Source organism: Egretta garzetta, unplaced genomic scaffold (assembly GCF_000687185.1).
Source record: "Egretta garzetta isolate BGI_Z169 unplaced genomic scaffold, ASM68718v1 scaffold323, whole genome shotgun sequence".
NCBI classification, from domain to species: Eukaryota; Metazoa; Chordata; class Aves; order Pelecaniformes; family Ardeidae; genus Egretta; species Egretta garzetta.
In genome coordinates this window covers 2,372,011-2,395,845 of record NW_009259435.1, presented here as the reverse complement: position 1 = coordinate 2,395,845, position 23,835 = coordinate 2,372,011, and the positions used below count along the sequence as shown (strand labels likewise).

The 23,835-nt window shown below is 42.9% G+C and overlaps 1 protein-coding gene across 3 annotated transcripts in view; it reads right to left on the bottom strand.

Annotated features, from left to right (window-relative positions):
* NARS2 (asparaginyl-tRNA synthetase 2, mitochondrial) overlaps positions 1-23,835 on the bottom strand; it is a 63,017-nt gene that overhangs the window by 30,817 nt on the left and 8,365 nt on the right. The window contains exons 3-7 of one of the 3 annotated variants that reach the window (XM_035892700.1): positions 21,018-21,127; positions 20,496-20,616; positions 19,661-19,801; positions 15,819-15,899; positions 6,454-6,554 (exon numbers count right to left, since the gene is read on the bottom strand). In XM_035892700.1, the coding sequence (XP_035748593.1) occupies positions 6,454-6,554; positions 15,819-15,899; positions 19,661-19,801; positions 20,496-20,555 (383 nt within the window). In that variant the 5' untranslated portion in view covers positions 20,556-20,616; positions 21,018-21,127. Of the gene's footprint in view, positions 1-6,453; positions 6,555-15,818; positions 15,900-19,660; positions 19,802-20,495; positions 20,617-21,017; positions 21,128-23,835 lie in introns of those variants that run through there. The other 2 variants (XM_035892698.1, XM_035892699.1) reach the window with 2 other exon arrangements.

Genomic DNA, 23,835 nt, shown 5'->3' with positions numbered 1-23,835 from the left:
CGGGGGGAAGCAATTGTGTTAAATCTTCCTTTCAGATGAGAAAAAACACGTGTTCTCCAGAAACTGCATTATAACAGCTATGAAGATTATTTTTTTTTAATTTTAAATCTTTTTTTTTTTTGCAGATGGACACTGGTTCTACAAGCTCCGCAAATAATGAATCACAGCAAGAAACTGCATCAGTGGGTGCATTTCTGCACAAAGGGAGTCATGGTTCAGGCCACATTTCAAAGTTTGGGTGTAGTTACTTAAAATCTCCAAGGCCTCAAATTCTATGGTAACTAAAGAAATAACTGTACTAAAAAAAAAATTACTAAAAACTATATTAAATGCAACACATTCCAGCTGACCGTGACATGTAGCTATATCCACATTCTACTACTATGCAGTAACAGCAAACCCTTGAAGAAATTCAGGGCGCACACTATTGGATTTGTGCATCTATTTTAAGGAAAGCTGTAGGAGCAAAGAGGGATGGAGCTGCCTGCCTTAGCATCTCAGGCTGGTGCCAATTCTTGGGGCATGGACCGAGGGAGCAGGAGCTGCAGCCTGAACACAGGACATGTTCACACTCTCATCAGCAATCATTTGCCACGGTGTCGTAAGCCACTGACGATCAGCTGAGCTGCAGTAACAGACCGCCCGCAGGCTTCTTGCCGGCCTCACTCCTAAAGGAAAACAAGTTTGCAGAAGCCATGATGAATGTGGCTACTACGGCACGGGGGAACACGCGGGCAGAGGGTTATAACAGCCTTATTGTAACTCACAAAGCCACAGTTTCTTAAACCCCCTGCAGGTCTCACGTTTTGTCTGGGCACATGCACGAAGCTCAGATGCAAGGCCCTACACAAGCCTGGATGGTGGGATCTTCTGACATGGATCCTACGGCATCTACTACTGCTTCAAACAGGAATGACAAGGTGTTCAGAGAAGGAAAAAGGGCTGGGCAGTGGATTCAAGACAGAAACAGAAAGGTTTATCTTAGCTTACTTGTAAAAGGAAGATCAAGACTTTCAGCTGATGACACCTTTCACCAGGTAAGTGTAAAACCTGTTCTTATTTTGCTACCTGCACACGATTTTTACAGTCAGGAGACAAAATGAAGAGCACATAGTCCAAGACACTGCTGGGACTGCACCCAGCCCCTGATGAGTGGATCCCTGGGACGTGGCCAAATGGTAACTACTCTCAGCACACTCACCATGCTCCTTGCAAGGGAATTGCCTGCTTCCCCTCCCAAAAAAGTGGAGAGGGAGAAAGGACCAACAGCATGTCCATGCAGACCGTAAAGCTCCAACCAGCCAAGCGACCCTAGGCTCACTGCTGTACCCACGAAGCTCATGCACGGAGCCTCCCAGTGATACAAAGTCATGAACAATCACTGCGGCAGTCATGAACCAGACTGGAGCATGTGGTAATTGATTAAAACCAGACATGTCAGGGTTGCTTTTTATAGTTCCAATTAAGTATCAGTCTAATTAATGGAAGTTAGTGTGCTAATTATAAGAGTCTGCGTTGTGAGTCAGACTCAAGCAAATGTTGTGCAAAGAAATATCAGACATTTTTTTCAGGCATCCAAGATAAATAATTACATTTATTTTTGTTAATTCTTAGCAACAGGAATGTTATACAACTGGACATCATTCCTGCAGCTGCATTCAAAAGTATTTCAAATTGTACAATGTAGAGCAAATATTTGCTTGAAGACAATGCAATCTGTTCCATCATTAGCAGGTCATTTTGGAATCAAATTCTAAGGCTGCATTTGCCAGACTGCTGAAAATGAAGCCTCTTTTATGGAAGGCGGCCTCAAACACATCTCTTTCCAGCTCTGCAGTGTTTTCTGGAACACCAACCCAAAACAACAGTTCTCTCTCTCTCTTCCATGCTTTGAACAGCAGTGAAGTACTGGCATTTTCAAAGTGAAATCACTGTGATTTCAGTATCTTCTGAAAACAGCAGGAAATTCACTGCACTCAGGTCTCTGCAAACTCAGGCAGACACAGCTAAAATGGTCTGGATGACTGAGATTTTTTTTTTTAGAGCCTCTCTGCAACCAGAAAAAACAGTTGCAAGATTGCAGATAATATCTGGAATAAGCAAAATAGCAGCAAAATCCATGATGGTTTAGAAATTAAGGGGACTTCCGTGAGGAGAAGGGAATGGGATTAATTATGTTTCAACTAAACCAAGTTTGATAGCTAGACATTAACAGACAGGTGTCAGTATGAAAGGCTGAGATTTTAAGTTAGGCAGAAAAATACGGGTCCTGGGGAGAGACGTTGAACTGAAAATGTACTAGACAGAATTCACCGGGATGGTCTTGTGGATGAGATAGGTGGAGAGGAAAATGAGAATGAAACCAAGAATAAATTTAGAAGGACAGAATAATTCAGGCTGGAACCTGAGGAGGTCGCTGGTCCAGTCTTCTGCTCAAAGCAGGGTCAGCGAGAAGCCCAGACCAGGTTGCGCAAGGCTTTATCTAGCTGGGTCTTGAAAACCTTTAAGGATGAAGAGTGCACAGTCTCTCTCAGCAGTCTTTTCCAATGCTTGGCTGATCTCCTTGTGATGACTCAGAACTTCACTTGTCTCAACTTACTCCCATTGTCCCTTGTCCTTTTGTTCACCATTGCAAAGAGCAGGCTTGTCTGCTTGATAACCTCCTCACATGTCCTAGCAGGCTGCTATTAGGTTGCCCCTCAGCCTTTCACACATTTGCAGGGAACTTCAAGAGAACAGGAGACAAACAAGAGAGGAGAAAGCTACTGAAGATCTGGTAAGAGAAAAGAGCTAGGGAGAGCAAGGAATGAGAACTTATTCTGCAGTTTAGGGAGGGGATAGCCCCCAGAGCTTTTGGGAAAAGCAGTTTTAGTTAAGCTGAGGATGCAAAAGCCAGAACAGACAGTGCCTGGGACAAAACATGGCACGTGGAAAATCAATGCAAAACAATGATGTAAACTATTAGCAAGAAGGGCTGAAAGGACAGGAGCAGGTAGAGCTTGTGGGAAGTGCAGACGGGTGAAAGGAGACAAAAAAAAAATATAAATAGAGAGTAAATACAGCCAGTGAGCTGTTATTCTTGGCAACCATTGGTTTTGGCTGTCTCCAGTATGCCTCTGAATCATCTTCAGCTGTTGCAGACCCTCCAGCCTCATTCAGGTCCCCAAAGGGGCCTTTATCCTCACCAGAGGATTCACAGGGCAAGGAAATGCCACAGGACTTCACAGCAAACCAACGACATTTAAAACCAGTTACCAGGACACACACAGTCCTACAAGCTTCTACCACATACACTGGTTACTGACTCATCTGAGACTGAGAAGGGGAGAGCTGTATTACTGAATAAAGACTTTTCTGGAGACCTTAAAGAGCCTATAGATTTATAGCAGCTGAGAATGATTCAGACACCCTGAGCGGTCAACCTAGATGGCATCACTGCAAAGATGAAGTACAATGAAATGAGAAATTGTGCCGACTAGGCTGTTGGCGTCATATGGAGAGACAAGATGAACTTCTCTGACCTTGCCTTCAATAACAAGCATGCACAGCAGACAGTCAATAAATGCAAGAACACCTCTCTTCCCACTTTTCCTCAAAGAAAAAGGTTAAAAACTCACAAATTATAAACGGCTCACTGCCTCTCCTGTAATCAGGAATAGCACCAAGCAGTCCTGCTGTAAAATGGAGCCCTGAGCCGGGACGACACACAGGCACGGGTATTCAGATGATACCCTGTGGGCTGCAGATGAACTCTCAGCAAGGACAGCAGAAGACTTAGTTCCAGACACATCTGGTAAATCTTCCCCAGGCCTCTCCTGCCCAGACTTTTCCAACCACAGCTTGGAGGTTGCTCATGAGCTCTGTAAAGCTAAAACCTAACTCCAAACAGACACGATGACCTAGCTGACTTACTGTTCCCTACTACATAAACCCCATGGACAAATTCCTCCCTGCCTCTCATACCTATCCTGCTCCACCCCTGGTATCTAATGGAATTCTGCAGGATCTGTCTCTGCACTCCCACATCTCACAGGAAGTCACAACAGGATACAGGCCAAGACTGGATGGGGAAGGGTCTCCCATGCATTTCTACCTTGGTCTCCTCCCACAAATTCTCAGGGACTCAGTTGTTCTTGAAAGCCTTAAGACTGCAGCAAGTCAACATTTTATGTAAACTAAAGGGAATTTTTGAAGAATAGCTCCTTTTCTGGGCATGAAAAAACTTAGTCTGGCTAAAACAAAGGGTAAATTTCACAGGATCAAATCTCAAACACATAAACCTTCACTCTTTTGGCTGCTTTGTCTACTGGGAAGATGAGAACATTTCCATTTGGGGGAGAGAAGAACTCCCACTTTTTACTACTCTGAAAGCACCATCAAAACACATTTGTTTGCCAAGCAGCTCTGGTTACTGCTACGCACTTATATTCTTTGATCATGTAGGAGATCACAGAGTAAGACCAACTTGATAACCACAAATAAAACCTCCAGAGTATCTAAAAGGTTTCACAGTATCTAGAGGGTTAATACTGTGATGCATCACTATGGTGCTTCTGCATCCAGAAGAGCTTGATCTATTTTTGAAGACTGAAGAGATTCAATACCACTTGAACTGTAGGCCTCAAAACCTCAGTGTGCTTAAATAAAATCAAAACAAAAGGAGGAGGTTCACAGAACAGCTATGCCCCATTATGAATCAACACAGCTTATCTAAATTTAGATGACGCTGGATCCATTTAAAATGCCTGTAAGAACAACAGGCTACTGTAAAATAAGAACGTGAAGCTGTCATGTAATGTACTGCATGCTGCAGAGCATTGATTTTTTTTTAACCCATCCTTAGAGAGCAAGGTGCACCTCAGTGATATTGATGGAAAAAACATTTAGCAGACAGGTCTTGCATCTGCCCATCTGACTGATGTAAGAGAGTGAGATTGCATTTCAAGTTAATCATTACAATACATACTTTTTCTTTGGACTTATTTGTTGAATTACACCTTTCAATAAAGGTCACAATGCATGACAATCACTGAAGTCTAACACGTACAAATGTACATCACCTCATCTTCTTTTAGGGACACAAAAACTCTACCACCCCTACAGTTACATTCTGTCCATCGAGAAACTTTAGCTTGAGTATTTCAGCAGACCATGGCCGTCTAGGTGGTCTGAGAATAGACACCGTCTCTCAGAGATAACAAGCCAGCCAGGCAGAAAACAACTTTCTGGAGTAATTTATACCTTTCAATTTATACGCAAAACTTGCCCTTTGAGCAGTTTCACTGCAGCCAATTAAACTGTTGCAACAGTGATTAAACAAAAACCAACAAAACATTTATTATCTGGTTGTCAACGCTGAACGTGAGGCATGGACAGCAAATGCTAAGACTATTAGAAATACTCATTAGAACTTCCACATAAAAAAGCAGATCTTCCAAGTTCACATTTTCTGAAGTTTTATCCCTCTCACCTTCAGGAGATTTGCACTGGACAGTAACTAATCCCTTTAGAAGTGACTTTAAAGTCACTGTAAGTGCATGACGACCCTCCTTGGCAAGCGGCAAACAACTCCAGTGCTACTGGCCTGAGACCTGGTCCCTGACAGGCTTTATCAGCCATTCAGCTGGCAAGCAGTGATTTGGCTGAAGTACCATGTCTGAGGAGAACCCACACTGCAAGCGCTCAGAAAACCATGCCTTCAGATAAGGGATTGGGCTGATTTGACTCCATCTGTTTAACATATTAATTTAGTTAATTTATTGGGAAAATGTAGTGTAGGTGAGGATCAAACCCCCCTAATCAAAGGGAACCATCTCTCTGACAGACTGACACTTTCACCCCTAACAATCTCAGTGAAATATTAACATTAAAAGCTTAAGGATTTTTTTTTTTTTTTAAATCAAAGTCAGTATTAACTATTTGACTGTGATCACTTTAGTGGTTAGAGTAAACAAAGCATCAAGCATGAAAGCCATGAAACAGGAGAAGTGAGAATGGACAGAAGGAAGAAACACAACAGGAAGATGAAGGAGACAGAAAAAGGAAGCCTGGGAAAAAAGGAGAAAAGAAGAAAGGAATGCGACAGCTAAAATGAAAAAGATTTTCTTGCTGAAACATGCCAGATGTGAACAACAACAAAAAGCCACTTAAGGTACTACAGTTAATAGCAACAATCCTACAGTCATTCCCATAAAGATTACGTCTCCATCCAGTATTTCCAATCCATGGCAAGCAGAGGTAGACTCCCAGTATTTAAAACTAGTTCATAGACCAGAATTAAAAAGCGGTCTAATTTTCCCTTGCTTAGGCTGGCCTCCCGCACCATTACCCAGCCACTGATGCTCAATTTGTTTCTGGCACACATGTGGCAGATATCTAATGGATACCAATGGGGCAAAATTACCAACTGAGAAGATCCCACAGATCAAGCTAAAAACTTCTCATTTTGCTCACCCTGCCATCACTTCCAAATGGAGCTGGCCAGAAACTGTCAGGAAGGCAGGCACATTGAAAAAATGGGTCTTGTCCACAGATTCCATTGCCTTGTTTGATGCCTGGAAGTCAAAACATGAGCAAGAAGTTAGACTATTGGCGTTTGAATAAAAGCACAGCTCCCAGCTTATTTTCCCTTTTTTCTCTTACGAAATTCCCTGTGATTCAACCCAAACACTGCTGAGGTGGAATCCAACAGTGTGGTAAGTCATAATACAACACTCCCCATCTTTGCTCAGACTGTTAACAGGTTCTAAAACCTATTCAAGCAAAACATGTTAAGAAAAACCCCCAGAAGATAATGGGCCTTCTCTTTCTAGGGGTGCGATGCAAATAATGCATCTGTGTAGCGAAAAGCCATACTTTAAGCGGGAAACACCACAGCTCCTGCCTCCACTTTCAGTGACTTATGAGGATATGGGTTGTAGGTATCACAACAACTTGCAGAACAAGTTTGTGAACCGTGGCACTTACCTCCAGTATCACCAGCAAAGCTTGGACATGTTAGCACAGAGAAAGGAGGTGCAGTTCTTTCAGATATTTCTCAAAACTAACAGGGATTGGTAATTGGATCCCCAGCAATTAGTTATATCAGTTCAGCTGAGAGGGAAGTAACTTGTTAAGATGACATAGCTTCATAGAGTTTGACTGCCCAAAACTTTGTGGGTGGCACGGTTTGTACAAAGCTAAAGGAGTATGTGGCTCTTCACTTCTCACCTCTTGCCGTTGTATGTGGGTATGTCAGGAGCTCTAAATTTTACTCAAAGAAAAGAATTGCGTAACTTATGAGTTTAATCATCCGTGAGCTGAATTAGGAATGACATTGCAGAAAGGGAAGAGGTAACAAAATGTAAAATAAAATACCAGGAAGGACATATTCACCATTTTACAAGCAAGACTGCGAACAAGTGTGGCAGAAATGCAGATTTTCTACAGTAGCCTCTGGTATTTGGTTCCCTGGTAAAGTAACACGTATATAGCTAAGGGTTCACCTACTTATGGGTTTGGGAGCGGGTGGAGAAACCACATCCCATGTTTCTGGGAAATGCAGCCACAAAAAATGAAAATCCCTTGGGAACATCTGCTGAGGAACTTTTTGCCCAGCAACATACAAAAGAAAGATGACAGCCTATCAACCCAATCTCCAAATACAAGTCTGGATTTCTCTCTCTTTCCTACCAAGATGAACAGTGAGGGGTAGAAGGGAAGAATCTCTACCATGTGGAAGCCTGAATCTTCAGGCAGCACTGCCTTCAAAATTCAATTTCAAGTCTGATGAGAAAATGGAAGACTATTTTCCGTGTCAGGTGCACCGACTTTTAGCAGACTTAAAACCAGTGCTACTTCCTTTTCATGCGCAAATGAATTTGTTTCCATTGCAAGAAGACCAACAGAGAGCAGAAGAAAAAAAAAAAAAAAAAGGATTGCACTATCCTCTTAAGACTTGTTATTTGGTCTTCAAACAAAGCAGAACTGAAACAATATGGAGTTGGAAACATCACAGCGTACACATTATATAGGCACCAAAAAACAAACTATGTCTCATTTCAGCTTTTGCATATTTTTTCAGGTCACCAGATATTTTAAGCATAAAAAAATGAGTAATGGAAAATTTAGCAACTTCAGTGTTTCATTATGAAAAACTGACTGAAAAAAAGAAGTCCCATTGAAGTGATGGTATATTTTTGGGTTTTAATTTACAGGCACAAAAGAAAAATTAGAAGACCTCCATGTCGAGCACTTTAAAAGTCATTTGAACATAAGGACACCAAGCTGATGGAAGAAAGTCACCAGCCTCCTGGGCTGGGTTAGGCAGAACACTGCCAGCGGGCAGAGGGAGGAGATCACTCCCCTCTGCTCAGCACGGGTGACAGTGACTCACCAAGATCGCTGGGTGAAGTCCTCACCTCCCCAGTACGAGAGAGACATGGACACACTGGAGTGAGTCCATCAAAGGGCCACAAAGATGATTAAAGGACTGGAGCATCTTTCATATGAAGAGAGGCTGAGAAAGCTGGGACTTCAGCCTGGAAAAGAGAAGGCTCAGGGGGATCTTATCCATGTGTATAAATACCTGAGGGAATGGAATGAAGAAGGAACCAGACTCATCTCAGCGGTGCTCACTGAGAGGCCAAGAGGCAATGGACTCAAATTTAAAAAAAAAGACACATGAAATTTCACCTGAAAACAAGAATAAACTATTTTTATTTACTATGAGGGTGGTCAAACCTGAGGACAGGTTGCCCAGGCTGTGAAGTCTCCATCTGAGGAGACAGTCAAAACTCAGCGGGACAGATTCCTGGGCAACTTGCTCTAGCTGACCCTGTTTGAGCGCAGTGAGATGGATTAGATGATCTCTAGAGGTCATAATTCTGTGGCTTTTAAAAAAGCACAAAGATAAATGAGATTTTTGTTTCAGCATTTTCTACATTTCAATGTCATCCCTGAGCTTTTGAGGAGGCAAAGGGTCACGAGAAAGGAGGAAAGAAACTTCAAAGCTGATCTGAGGTTTGGCTGATGTACATTCACTTCCAAACGAATGCTTTTTCTGAGATAAGTTTGAAATAGCCACTTTTTGAAGTGTAGTTTCTAGGAGGTCTGCTAAGTGTTGCTAGCTCAGCTAAGCATGCCACTGCCTCCAGTCACCCTACCCCCCAGCTTGCTTTGTCACAGGGAGGTTGCTAGGCTCAGGCTTGTTTGTCAGCCTTTGACATTCTACAACCTGCTGTTTTTCTCAATGAGTCGGAAGGTGTTGCTTTTGTTCTCAAAAAGCTCTGGTGCTCATCACAAAGATAAAACAGAGACTGCCAAAGATCTCAGATCACAAGGAAGTTTTATCTCTTCACAGCATCACACTGAAGAGAGCAAACTTGCCTTGCTCAATCAGTGGAAATATGACAATTTGTGGCTGTAACCCCAGAACTGTTTCCTTTGTTTCATGGGTTTTGCAGTTCTAAAAAACCCAAACACCACCGAAGGATGCAGAAGGAGGCCCCTATTGTTTTCTTCAAATAAACCCAGAGTATTTGCTCAAAAACAATAAGGATATTAATAAACATACAAACATCCACATACTGCAGCCTCAGAGCCATTAAAGAGCCATGTACCACTCTAGTTTCCCCTCCTGCAAGCTTAGTTCAGCTACATTCCTTGTTCCATCAGTGAAAAAAATCCCACCTAATCCTGTAGGATGCAACTTCTAAACAACGAGAAAGAGGCAGACTAGAAGCAGGAAAAGAACAGAAGAAATCAGCAATGAAATCTCAAGACTTCCCCCCCAAATCTACAAACAGGATACAGCTGTCTCCAGGAGCTGGGGCTTGGTTTATTTATAATGACTTTGTGTCATTTTTCATTCTCCAAATCAGATGTAATCTCAGAGAGGCAAAGAGAAAATAGACACAACAGTAAGCGACTGGAGGAAGAGTGTGAGAAAGTCTACAGCTCAACTGGACTTACAAAAACCTGCAGCCAGTTTGAGAGCCCACAGCGATCCCAAGACATGTCTGCATTGCGAGCAGCTCCTGGATGGCTTCCAACAGAAAGTGAAGAGCAAACATAGCAATGCTTACATAAAATTTTACTCTCCCATCACCACTCGATCACCTCGCCTCCCCATAGCTGCCCACTTCCTCTCCCTCATTTTGAGACACAAAGCTTGATGAACGGGTGTTGTGAACTGCAAAAGTCAACCCACCTGTGATGCAGGGAAAATGAAATGCCTCCCTTTTCCTTCAGAAGGGACCCCATCAGCAAGGACGTATCCCATAATTAGCAGCTTCACTTATTTCATGTGTACAAATATCGACTAACCCAGTAGGGGTGGTTCCTCCACTTTACACGTTCAAGCACAGGATCGGGCCAATGTTTTCAAGTGCCTGTGCTCCAGATTTATGCTCAACCTTTTACATCAAGCTTGCTTCTTTGTTGTAAACACTGGCAGAAGACAAATAATAAATAGTAGGTGATGCTATCCCTTCACTGAGTGAGCTTCATGTCCATGACGAGCAAAATTAAGCAACAACTCTGCAGTGCTTTTATTTCAATTAGGTGGACTTTTCTCCCTCTTCCCAACCCCAAAACACCTACCTGATAAAGGATTAGGGGGGAATAATGTGCTTGCTTTCAAGTGCTCTCCATACCCTAGTCGAAAGCTACTCAAATTATAATGGGGAAAGAGGGAGGGGGAATCTGTACGAAACATCTTGGTGTCTCAAAGTAAACGTGCTATAAACATACTCGGATCCGATGACAACATCAAAGGCTTTTTATTCTCATTCTAAATACGAGAACAACTGGATTTAGTACCTGTTTTGTTCTCCATCTCCTCAAATGTCTAATGATTTAATTTAAAATTATTCCCTTTGATGTCAGTCTTGTATTAACTTTTACTTGAGGCAATTAGCTTCAGGAGGGTACAAACCGTTTGATTCTGTCTTTCACTCTATGCAAGCCAAATGCATGAAGGGATCAGAGAAGACTTGAAAAGCTCACAGAAATCACTGCTGCAGCTCTAGCCCAGGCCCGCACCACCATGCTACTGAAGCTTCACAGCACCACGTCTTTAATCCGGACCTGCCCTCTGTGATGTCCCATTATAAACATGATTGGGTTTTCCTTTTTAGACAACTACTTCAAAATTCCTAACTTTCAAGAAGTTCTCCTTGCAATTCCAGTCCTAATTCTGATCAGCTGGACTTGTATTGGGCAACAGCAGCTGGTTTTGCTGAGACAAACATCTCAAACATGGACTGTAATTACAGATGGAGATGAACCAGGTAGAAACAAGCAGAAACTGGGAGAGCTAGAAAAGGAAAGAGCAAGCTCTCCCTTAGCTTAGTTCCAGCTTACCCTGGTATCTGCTGAGCACCTCTCTGAAGTCCCAGTCTCCCAGGGACTGGCTGCCTCCTAGACTGACACATCTCTAAGGAGAAAACACCTGACAGACCCTAATACTGTTGCATTTAACTGTGATTCTCCCCAGCAGATCCCAGCCTTCCTTGGTGCTGACAAGGCAGCAGTACCAAAGGATTGGTAGGAGCAGGTTTCTGCATCTTGAGCAGCAGGCATGTAGTATTTCTGGTGTCACAGTAGGCACAGCCATGAACTTGTACCCTTCAGGTATGTAGAAACTTTTACATTCACTCCTGTGAGCAGGTGGCAAAAAAACCTCAAAAGCCAAACACCATGCAATCTCTGGATACATTTTAGAGAAGAATAATACCTGGATGGTTCTTTGGGCATGCCGTTAAGAATCCTTTCAAATAATGAAACAGCCTGATCCAGACCCTGGATTCAGTCAAACACCACCCAAATGCAATGAGGTATGTGTGTGGGAAGAGACAAGCCTGACACAGAGCACATACTACCTCCGCTGGAGCCAACAGGTAGAATGCAGCACTCCTTACACATAGAGCAAGGTCCCCAGGAAGGAATAAGGCCACGGGCAATACAAAACACATGTGAGATCTACTTCAAAGAGCTGTGAACGCCAATACAGCTGTTGTGCTTTGTAACTCACTGCAGGATGAGTTCTTTTAAAAGGCTGCATCTGGGCAGCAGGAAAAGTGCCTGTCCAGGGCCTCATCATACCGGCTGGAATGTCCTGGACCAGAAAGACTCTTCCAGAGTGCAGAGGAGCCTCCATCTTCTCCACAGCTGCTGAGGACAGTCAAGCAAGGGAACTTGCCAGGGAGTAAAGTGGAAAAGACAGAGCAAGAGACCCAGAAAGCAGGGAGCCTTCAACACTGCAGACAGAGTGGGAGGCTTCTGAAAATAGCAAGGAACAGACACGCAGCTGGGTCACAAAGACAAAAGAAAGGCAGATTTCCTAGGAAGCAGCCCCAGAAGGGGACTGGGTAAAGTTTCTTGCAACATACAAAGCTGCTAAGAATTTTAGACTTCAGAAGAAAAAAAGAAAATTGTGAGGAAAGGATCTGGTCTGTGGTGCTGAGAAACCCGGCATGGAGGAATTATTCTCAGATTAAATTAAAGTAGAAGGGCAGTCTTACCCTGCTGATCTGAATTCTCCTTATTTCAAAAATTACCTCCTCCTACTTTGCATTTTACTAAGCCCCAGCTTTCAACATTCAAAGGTCTTTTGGTGTTTTGAGTCAGTTTACTTTACAGAAGGCAGCACAAGAAAGAGGCTTCCCCCACTCCAGAGTTCCAAAGGCAAACACCGTCAAAGGTGCAGACATCCACAAGTGGGTGTTGCTGATCTTCTCCATGTGTTTTAGGGTCTACCTTGCTGATTTACACTTCTGGCAGTTTCTCCTCAAACCTATACTTTTCAGGTGTAGAAAGTCTCAAGTGCAAAAGATTTCTCTGGAGTTCTTACAATCTTGTGATTTTATTTTAATTTTTTTTAAATCTCTGCTTACTGCCCTCTTTTCACTGTTACGGTACTTCATTTTAAAAATATATAGCTGAAGTGATTTGCCCAGCAGAGAGGGAAGGGATTCTCCCCCATCCCAAGTCCCAGTATGAGAACATCCCAGCCAAAGCTATGTACAGACTAATCAGTAAGCCCAAAACCAAACGAAGATAATGAGGAAGCTGAACATATAAACAAACACAAATCCTACAGGATTAAGAGGTCTGGGAATAAAGATCATATGCCTTCAGAAAGCCTTTTCCTTCTAACTCAAGGTACTTTTTTCCCCCAACATCTCTTCAAGTCTCATATAAAAACAGATTCCTGCTCTCTTCACTTTCCCCCATCTCCAAAGAATGCATGGGCCTGAGCAGCCACCAGACATTAGTCAGAGGATTAAAATTGTGCCAGGCGGGAGAAGACAGCTATTAAAAGGCAATGGTGCAAAAGCAGCCTCTACTTGGGTCCTGAAAGCTACTCAGCCAAAGTTTTCAATTTATTCCACCCACAACAAGACAGCTAAACTGGTGAGATTATCAGTTTTATATAGTGCCCAAGGGAGCTGAAGGAAAGAAAAAAAAAGGCAGAAAAATCAACCTGTAAGGAGCAGGTGTATTGTAACTACTACAAATTCAGGAGCAATAGGACACCAATAATGGTTTGAAGCTGCGCCAGGGCAGGTTTAGGCTAGACATTAGGAAAAACTTCTTCCCCAAAAGGGTTGTCAGGCCCTGGAACGGGCTGCCCAGCGAGGTGGTAGAGTCCTCCTCCCTGGAGGGATTTAAAAGAAGGATCGATGAGGTGCTTAGGGACAGGGTTTAGTGGTGGGATGGCAGGGTTAGGTTAAAGGTTGGACTCGATGATCTTAAAGGGCTTTTCCAATCAAAGCGATTCTATGATTCTATAATTTACATTATGGTGACAACTAGAGGATAGGTCTTAAAAAGTGTTTAAATTCTGGACTTAGGGTTTTAAATCAAAAAAAAAATCTAATTTGCAGATTACTTTCACTGATTCCCATCTCCGTAATTCTTGGCTACTGCCCAAATATAAGAGCAACAGAAATTTGTTTTCTCCATTGGCCTGTGCAAGCAGTGAATTAAGGGCTATTTTAAAAATGACTGAATACAGCAGACAGGGAATGCATCGATGGTTGGTTTGATTAGAAGCATACAGAGATTGTGAGCTTTGCTGCAAAAACCACACCCTTATTTTTATTTCTGACAGCCTCACATGCACGGCCCAAGGAAGGCTTAATCTTCCCCACATTTCCACTGTCAGGAAACAGTGTCACTACTCCAGTGGAGTCAAGTGGTCACACTAGGATAGCAAATAGTCTTGGATCTCTGCTAGCCAAGATCAATTCTGAACAGAGCTTTGCAGAAACAAAACCCAGTCCTAAATTAGGCCGGACAATGAAGTGGTGCTCAAAGAAGAAACAGGAAATCAGGGAGAACTTCCTATTTCCCAGCAGCAAGTGGGTTTCTGAAGCCTTTTCTCTGTGGCACAGGCCATTTAAATGGGATCTGACTCAGCACTTACTCCACACCTTTCAAGCACAGATGTCACTACACTTCTCCAAGATGGGTATTATTACAAATAAGTAATCACACTGGAGAGAGAGCAAGACATTTGCCTTGAACTATGGATTTAGTTAAGATTCAGTTTATACAAGTTTCAGACTCACACTTCAGCACCTCAATCAACACTTGCATCAGTGCTTCTGCTACTACCAGCCACCTACGCTGCAGTCCTGCATCCTTTACAGCTTTCAAGTGGATACAATTTGTACTAAAGACGTAATACACTGTACAGCTGCAAACTGTATAATGTTCTCATCATTAAGTGTCACTTGTTTTCACATCTTAATTTGCATGCAACAGCCTGGAACGAACCTTTGGTAGCATTAAGGGATCTCAATTAAACAGGAACAATTTAGTTTAACTAATCAACTCTATTGTCCCAGCAAGCAAAAAGCTGAGCCACATGTATTGGTCTGGAAGGGAATCACTAGTAGTAGCACAGGTTAGACCTCGAGATCCTGAAGAACCAGTACACATGAGGCTGTGCAGAGAGTGGAAGATGCGATCCCGCAGCAAGCAAATGCCACCTCAACAATTTTTCTTTTGCTTACAGATGATTCACCCGCAAGGCTGGAGCCGATAAGCATAAGTGGCAATGGATGTAATTGTTTGAGACAGAAGAGTGAATTTCAAATATAGACGTATAAAAGGCAGATGGAATTTCTTATGATTCATGGATGTGGGGGTTAGGAATCATGATAAATCTGTGGGGAAGATCTTAGTGGTTATAGTTGTATTTAAGTTGCATAGGACGTTTTGACCCAAGATGTGAAGTACTTTATATAATGACAGATTGTGGTAGTAATTTGGTGGATGGACGGGGACCCTTGGCAACACTGGGGGAGAATTCCGACATACAACAGGAGTAGCTTGTAGGGAAGAACATATACACAGGTGAAAAGGAGTTTTAAGTACTGCTGATTTTCTTTTAAGGAGTTCTCTCATGGTGAATTACATCCCTCATTTCAAAGCTAAGAAATATTTGCATGTAGTAGGTGGTCCTGAATGTCCCATCCCATCTCTTGGGCTCTTATGATCACATCTTTCTATTTACTAAGATGTTTCACCCCCTTCTCTGTTGTTCTTTGTAAAAACTTTTCCACAGCACCAGGGATAGAAAAACCTCATCAGCACAAAAGGTGCTGATTAATGCACAAAACAGCAATAAAAAAAAAAAAAAAAAGTGATGCATCTGTTTAACTCTGTCTAAATTATTAGCTGAAGCAAAGGACTGCTATATTAAAAAAATAATAACAGAAGTACATAAAGGAAAGGTTTTATAAACACAAACATTTCCTCTAACCTTCATAACTCCAGAATTGCTCTGCAGGCAAAAATCAAAACAGACTTTATGCAACCCAACTTACCTCAATTTGAAAGAGTTCCCCAGCACCTTCACAGTCATTTGATGTAATTATGGGGGTATGAATATGCACGTAGCCATTATCCTGGAACAGACAGAACACTAAAGTTAACTAGCTAAAGATATCAAACGTCAGCTTCAAGGATAACATCAACCAGCACACATCATAACTCAACTATCAGTCCCCAACCAGGAGAGCACACGTAATCTTTTAGGCAACTTCTGCCTTACGTGGACAAAGACAGAAGACTAACTAAATGCTAGCAAGATTTATACAACAGTGTTTACTACTTCTGCTTCTTCCTCCATGTTTCATAAACAAATGAGATTTATGCCATTCCTGTGGGTTTTTGCAACTGCCCATCTCCACACCATTCCCCTTTCTTTTCACCTCCTCCAGTGTTTTCATATTTTTGGGCAGTTTCAACCAAATTCACCCCTACAACCTCAACAACGGAGTTTCTTCCAGCTTTTTGGAAGCTGGTGGTTGGGCAGAAGACACTGTCTTAGCGTTGTCCACTAAGAGAAATGATCAAATGCGTTAGATGACAAAAATCACACACTGCATGGAGGGGAGGCCTTAAAAACACCCAACCACTATGAAAGTGTCAGTCCCACCTCACATCTTCGGAAATATCAAAGTCAATCCGATTTTTTAAGAGACAGGATATACCCTGGCTTGGTCATGTTCTAGGTACCTGAAGAATAACCCATTCGTGTAATAGTTCACAGATCCAGCAGAGGCCTCCAAAACCAGGAGGGCTGTATGAAGAGTGAGCCCCTGTTCTCTGGGTTTCCCTGCAGCGTAGCCATAGACTTTTAAACCATCTGCAACCCAATTTTCGGTGGATGGGTACCTCAAGCAGACCTCCAACAATCACAAACAGCATGTTAGAGGCAAAACCAGGAACAGAACCCTACTAACCATCACCTTCCTAACTTAGTCTCACTAGAGAGATCGCTAGTGGAACACAGAGATTATAACTGTGCATGTCAAGGCAAACAAGAACCTGGAAGTAGCCGATTTCAGCTGTGAACAAAGGATTTATTTTCTCTTGCATCACTGTAATGACTAGCACAAAGGGAACCCCTTTAAAATCAGGGTGTGCCAGAGTTACCATGATACAGGCAATGATGTAGCATAACCCATTGTCTATTTACACAAAACACTAATAAAAAAAATAAAAAAGGAAATGTTCCCAAAAGCTTAGTTTCACAGCTTTTATCAGAATAATACAAATCAACCGTTCACATGACAGGTCCTGGCCCTTATCACCAGCTAGTTAAAAGGCTAAGAAAGGAGCAGTATTTACTGTCCAACCTGAGAATCAAACTAAAATTAATTTGGATCAAAAGGCTTGTATGGACATGCAACACATTTTGTGGAAGTACTCTAACATGACCAAGAGGGAGCAAAGTCCCTGTAGTCAGCTCTAGGCTACCTTGGTTACAGAAGCAAAGACCTTGGTTTGCCGAGTGCCTGGCAGGAGCTCCCCACTGAGACCCAGTTACTACACAGAAAGAAATTTTGGAGCCAGAACTACCCTCTTTGCCCAGGGAGAGGAGTTCTAGCTTACCAAATACAAAACGCAGGTCTCTACCATAATCCCATGCATACTCCGGAGACCTGCTGGTCACATGGCCCCCCAACCCTACATGAGTTTTGGGAAAATTGCCTAAATTGCAGCAACTGCTACCACTGCATGAGGAATGAAGCACATTTCACACATAAGACCCCTTACATGCTTTGGAAAGGAATGTGAACTGCACAGGTCTGGAAGAGGAGAATCCCATAAAAAATTCTTGCACAGTCTCCCTTATAAAAGCTCCTAAAATACTTCAATCCATTCTGTGATTCTGTGAAGTCACATTACTGGCCCTGACAAACCTGGAAGTTAGTTAATATGCAAAGTCGAGGTTGCCATTCACATTGCAACTATTTTACCATGCCTAGAAACAATGTTCCTATCTCACATGGACCACAATACTCAGAAGATTTAAAGATGACACTTTAGCCTTCAACATCCAAACCAAAGGCATTTGGTATTAGTCATTCACTGCTGGAAATGAACAGGCTAAAAATCCTCAGTTTTTAAGGTTACAAGGAGTCTAGATAATTTTGAGTGTGTATTCAAAAAACCCCACTTACTTTGTTTCACCATTAAGCTCTTTACAGCTCTGCACAGTGAAACTGCTCCAATTATACTTTCTAGTTATTGTATGTTCTGACATTGTCGGGATGGAAATTGCAACATTCTTGGGATGATGTAGGTGACAATTTAAAACGACTGCTTTCCTTACATCAGAAATAGAGCAAAGCACAGAGGTTCCTGGTGCTAGGAGGGTTGCGATACGAGCATTTGCAAATATCAGGTCTGGGACCAAATCTTCCTTATCCCTTTAAAAATAACTTTAGTGTAGCTGCTGCTGCTGAACTAATGATACTTTATGTTTTTTAATACTGCTCAGCTCTTGAGCATTTAAAACAGGAAGATATGTCAGAGCCTGAGCGGGAGTTAATTTGGAGAACTAAAGCCTTTGTCAGAATAAGATGCTTTTTTGTATCTCAGCTGGCTTCCCTGTGAATGTCTGAAACCACAAATGGTTGTAGGCAATGCCATCTAGTGGCTCCACACCAGTAAAGACCGACTCCCAGCAGAGTTGGGTTCCGCCTTACGAGCTGGCACAATGCTGAAACCAACAGCAGCTTTACCTGACACACTATTTCTATTATGCTCTTAAAAAAAATAATAATCTTCAATGTACCATGCAATTCCATACAGGTAACTCCTCCAGCAAGCAAGCTTTCTTTGCTGCTGCAAACGACAAATACCAGCGTACTTGGGACCAGAAATTCAATCTCAACAATTCTGACCTGTTCTTTGGGCCATATTACTTACTACATATGAATTTTGTAATCTGAATATGATTCTACTCAAACTAAAGCCAGTTTATCTAAACAAAAACATGTTTATTTTAACGAACAACTTTCAAAGAAAGGGCTCGGGTGTGCTAGAGGGCTTACTACTTTTCTTTATCTACATGCACAAAGAATCGCATGGTCTCTATATGGCATCTGGAATCAGAGTTAACTCGCTGCCCCCCCCACCAGCACAAAGCCTGTACCATGCCCATGGCTTAAGAGTGACACATTCATAAAACGCAGGTGCCTCTCACCCATCAGTTTGAAATGCATCAAAACTGGAGCCTCCTAATCTCAGCTAACAGCATCCACACAGACTTGTAACGCAGTAATAGAAGGGTAAGAACTGAGAAGAGTAACATGAAGCTCTGAGTCAGTTTGCCAGTACTCGTCCTGCATCCCAGATTTTTGTGTGTGGGAAGAGGCTTCTGTCCAAGGACCGTTAAGGTCACTGCTAAGGGTGGGTTAAACAACTCCGTATTATGTTGTGTTCCACAGACCACACACACTCACAGGCAATTATATTGCAACTTAGTGAAAGGGACAAAATAACTAACAGGAAACTGGTGGAAAGATGCTAGCAAGACCACAGATGTGCTAACAGCCTGGCCAAGGCCTCAGTCAGGCCCAGGCCTGGGAAGAAAACCACCGTGTCCAGAATCCATAGCCTGCAGTCAAGACATCACGTTCCCTCCCTCCTAATGTGCTGCTGTGAAGCCAAACTGAGGGATTGTTTTACAGAATCACACAGAAACACAGAATGGCAAGTGTTGGAAGGGACCCTCAGGAGATCATCTAGTCCAACCCTCCTGCTAAAGCTCTAGGTTCACCTAGAGCATGTTGCACAGGACATCGTCCAGGCAGGCTTTGAATATCTCCAGAGAAGGAGACTCCAGTGTACTGTACAGTACAGAAGGGACTACCTGGAAGAACGAGTGGATGGCTGCAGTGGCTTCACTGCGGATTCTCAAGAGGGAGCCGAGCGTGTTGTTTCTGCATCGCAGGTGAGGGAACTGTCGGACATACTCCAGCGGGTGCCTCTCCTTCATTTTCAGGGGGAACGACTAAAACCAACAAGGAAAGAAAAATAAAAGGATGAGAACTTGGAGACAATACAATTTTACTGCTATCCACGGAATACCATCTCTGCCTACTAAAACTCAATCGTCATTACAGAGCAGAGAAGAATTAGAGGCTTTTCCCTATCTTTTTAGTTATTTTGTGGATTTTATAATGCGTATGGCAGAGCAAGAACCATGAACACAAGAGAAGGTAGTAGTGCTCTGAAATACTCTGCCTTTTGGATGCTGAGCCCCCTTGAAAGCCAGCTGTTCACCTCACTGCTGCAACAGCAAGCCAGTTCCAGATATGCCTCTGGCAGACACAGTTCTTCCACCTGCACAGTCTGGAGGGTTTTGCCAGCCCCACTGCTTTTCCAGTTCGTACGCCAGCCAGGCTTGCCAGGTAAACCACCTGGCATGGGTAACTGCTTCAGGGTGGGACAAACGCACACTCTTAGCTGTCAGCATGTGCCAGTCTCCACGTAGAAACAGCTCTGTCCCTGAAGAGAGTTTTCATGGTGATCCCATGTTTCTCCTTTGACATATGCTATAGACACCGCTGATAAATCAAAGCCTACAGGAGCACGCAGGCTTAAAGCAAACAGAGTCGGAAGCATGCTTTGCTGGATACTTGGACCTTTTGAAACTAATTCCCAAAGTGATCCAACCAGTTAAGACTCCTGCCATAGTGACATACCCAAATATCACAAGGTCCCACCACACGGATGGTTTCAGCTTTCAGCTCCACATTCTGCATCCTATGAGGACTTTTGACCAGTTTTCCTTGCACTTCCACTGCACTTCCAAAAGTCAGGTCTCTAAGAAACCAAGAAAAAACACCAGCTTAATTCGGTGCTGATCAAAGTCAACTACATTCAGAAGAGATTCCTGTTATTTTAGCTGGACCACTTGAGATCACAAGAGATACTGTAGCCATACAGCTCAACTGATAAAATGAAAAATTAAGTGGGTAGATGGGAATGTGAATAGATTCACAAAGCTATAGAATTTAGGACAAGATAGGAATGTTGGACAAGTGAGCGGAAAAGAGACACCTGCCATCCTAAAAACACATCCAGGGGCCCCCAGACTGCAAGTAGTGCCTTTCCCATGGTCGGGTGCCAGCTGGTGAGTCACTGGGTCAGGAAAGGAAGCCTGAGCAGACCCTCCAAGCACCGGTCAACACAGATATTTCTGCAAGTATCTCCAATTGACCAACCTATTTTCCAGGCTGGGATCAGCAACCACCTGGAGGTTTTCCAGAGAACTCCCATCATTTATATGCAGGAATAAAACTTCCTTCTGGGATCGGACAGATCTGACCCAGCCCTAGAGATAAAAGGAAAAGAAATATGTTATTTCTTGGCATAGACTCTGTGTAGTCATGCTCTTCCAGAGCTGAGCTGGACATGCTACTTCAGGCCTATTTCGACTCCTTATTGAAATCAAAGGAAATATTTTTTTTAGGGGTAAAAAAAATCAAAAATAATTAACAAAAAAAAGTCAGTGTCTGTTCTTCTACTGACTTCAAAGCAAACAGAAACAAACCCTTAGAAACATCAACTCTCCTCCCGAGTACAGCAGGGATAACTAAGATCTACCTGCATCTCTGGGGAGCTGAAAATACGGGAAGCAGCAAAGCACCCTGAAGAAGAAAAGCATTTTAGCAAAGTACATATTCTTATTAGCGATGTCCCTTCAAAACACTCCTTACTGCAACAGGAGAAACCAGTAATGCATAGTTCTTTATGGTAACACACTCAAGACTGTTTTGATGCTTTTTAGGACCAATTTTTGTTGCTATATCACCTGTGGGAAGGTTCCAACTGAAATTTGTTCACAAGCTGTTTAAATGCCCTGAGCCATTGGACTGCTAAAACAATGATGCTGCAGCCAATACATTCAGGTGAAAAATTACATATTCATGCAAGCCAAAAATCAAAATTAATGCCCTGACAATTTCCTGGAAGCATTCTTGTCCAGTTTGACTAAAAGAATGAAAACAGTAACACGGCAGTTCTCTGTAACAGCAAAACAGTAAAACTGACCATGTACATGTCAGGCTGATGTCTTAATTTGAGTTTTTCAATGAGAAGTAACATTTCCCTTAAAAGGGAATTAAAATTTAAGTCAGCACCAAGGCACTGAGCAAAAGTAATAGCATACAAAATAGAACTCCATTAGCTGCTTCCCAGCTCACAAGAGTTGAGACAAAGCTGCCCTTAAAAGCAAAACTATCCATGAGGGGAGCTTCCAGATCATCTTATAATGCTGTAGAGAACAACTGAAAACAGTGTGGGTTAAACAACCAAACTGCCTCTTTTTCCAATCAGTTTTGTCTTTTGCTTTTCTGTAAGTGCCCATGCAGTTCCAATGACTTCAAACTGTTCAAGTGCTTTAGGGATATCAGACAAACCAGTGTGAATCCATCTACTTCTCTTGTCTAGACTGAACAAAGTTCAAGAATTAAACAGTACCAGAAGTAAAGCATTCTTAAAATTACAATGTGACTACTAATGCAGACAAGGCATTAGACAGGCTTGTATAATTGGGGGAGGACGATGGCATACAAGAACTATGGAAGATATTAAAGCCATAAACCTAATGATTAATGGAACTTCAGCTTTGGCTCCACCCTCACAATTTCAGACCGGCGTTTACCTAAACGACCTCTACAGGGTGTTCCACCCGAGGCAATAACAATTGCAAGAAACAAAAGTCTAAAACTAAAGTCTGATCATTTGGGCATCCTCATAGTCTTATGACTAATGCAACAGGTGTTTAAAAGCTATTTCATACAATAACACGCCTGAAGCTGTTGTGCTTATCCTCTGTATTCCAGTAAATCCCCAGAACACATCATATACCTTATACTTGATGCATAATGTTTAATGTATGACAGCAGATGTTTTTCTTAGTTTTTCTCCTCGTAGGCACTCCTTAACGAAACACACAAAACCCCTGAACAAAAAAAACATTCTCAAGAGCCTTTTTCCCACCTCCTCGGGCTGTTCTGGGATCTGTTACGTAAGGAAATGAGTCTTGCATCCTTCAGTAGGAAATAAGAGCATACCCACAGGCTTGTACTGGAGCATCAGAAGCTGTGGCAGCAATGTTCTGACCACTTCACACCTTACCAGAAGCGAGTGTAGTGTTGATCCCGACTCAGACCAGACTGCACATTCCAATAGCCTGGCTGTAATAAGGTTGGGTTTAAGTCAGACCAGTTCCCCAGTCCAGTTCAACACAAAAAAAAAATGTTTTTCCCAGCACAGGGGAAGAGCAACAAAGCAGTAAAGACCTGGGGCAAAAAAAGGGCAGTATTGCCAATTTTAGCATCAGTTTATTCCACCTTGCATTATTCATAAAACTACAGCTGAAAAGCACCTATAGGGATAAGCTTCTTCCTACCCTATTAGGCTTCACCTGTGCGTGTGCATGAACACCAGTGTGCTACAAACTGGTTTTTGGGTCAGCAGAACCACAGGATGTGTCAGGAACACTAGAAAACAGGGGGACATACGACCCAGTGCTGAGGAAAAGGAAAGAGCTCCATTGAGAAAGAGTCTGTTTATTCCAGTCTATGGCGCTTCACAGTACAAGCTGGACACAAACATCAATAAAACTGTTACTATTGGCTCTACCTGACGCTGCCATAAAACCAAACGTGGAACAAGGCCTAAAGCAAAGCTTTAAAAACCATCAGCACAGAGGCATTGGTTCGCTCTCCCAAACCAAACAGGCGATAAAACCCAAACTGTGCAGAGCGTGTTTCAGTCCCACCCGTCACGGTAAGCGCCTTTCCCTGCAGGTGCCCCGGGTAACCCCAACGCTTCGCAGCTGATCTAACAAGGGCAAACCGAACAAGTACGGCGAAGCGCTGGCTCTGGAGACTGTAAAGGAGGTCTGTAAGTTCAGTAAAACGCGCTGCGGAGGTTCTAGCTTTTCTCCCCGAAGCACAGGCAGTGATACCGGCGTGGGCCACGCCACTGCGGGTGCTCTCCCTCCCGCTGAGGCCCTGGGCCGGCTCACCGCCA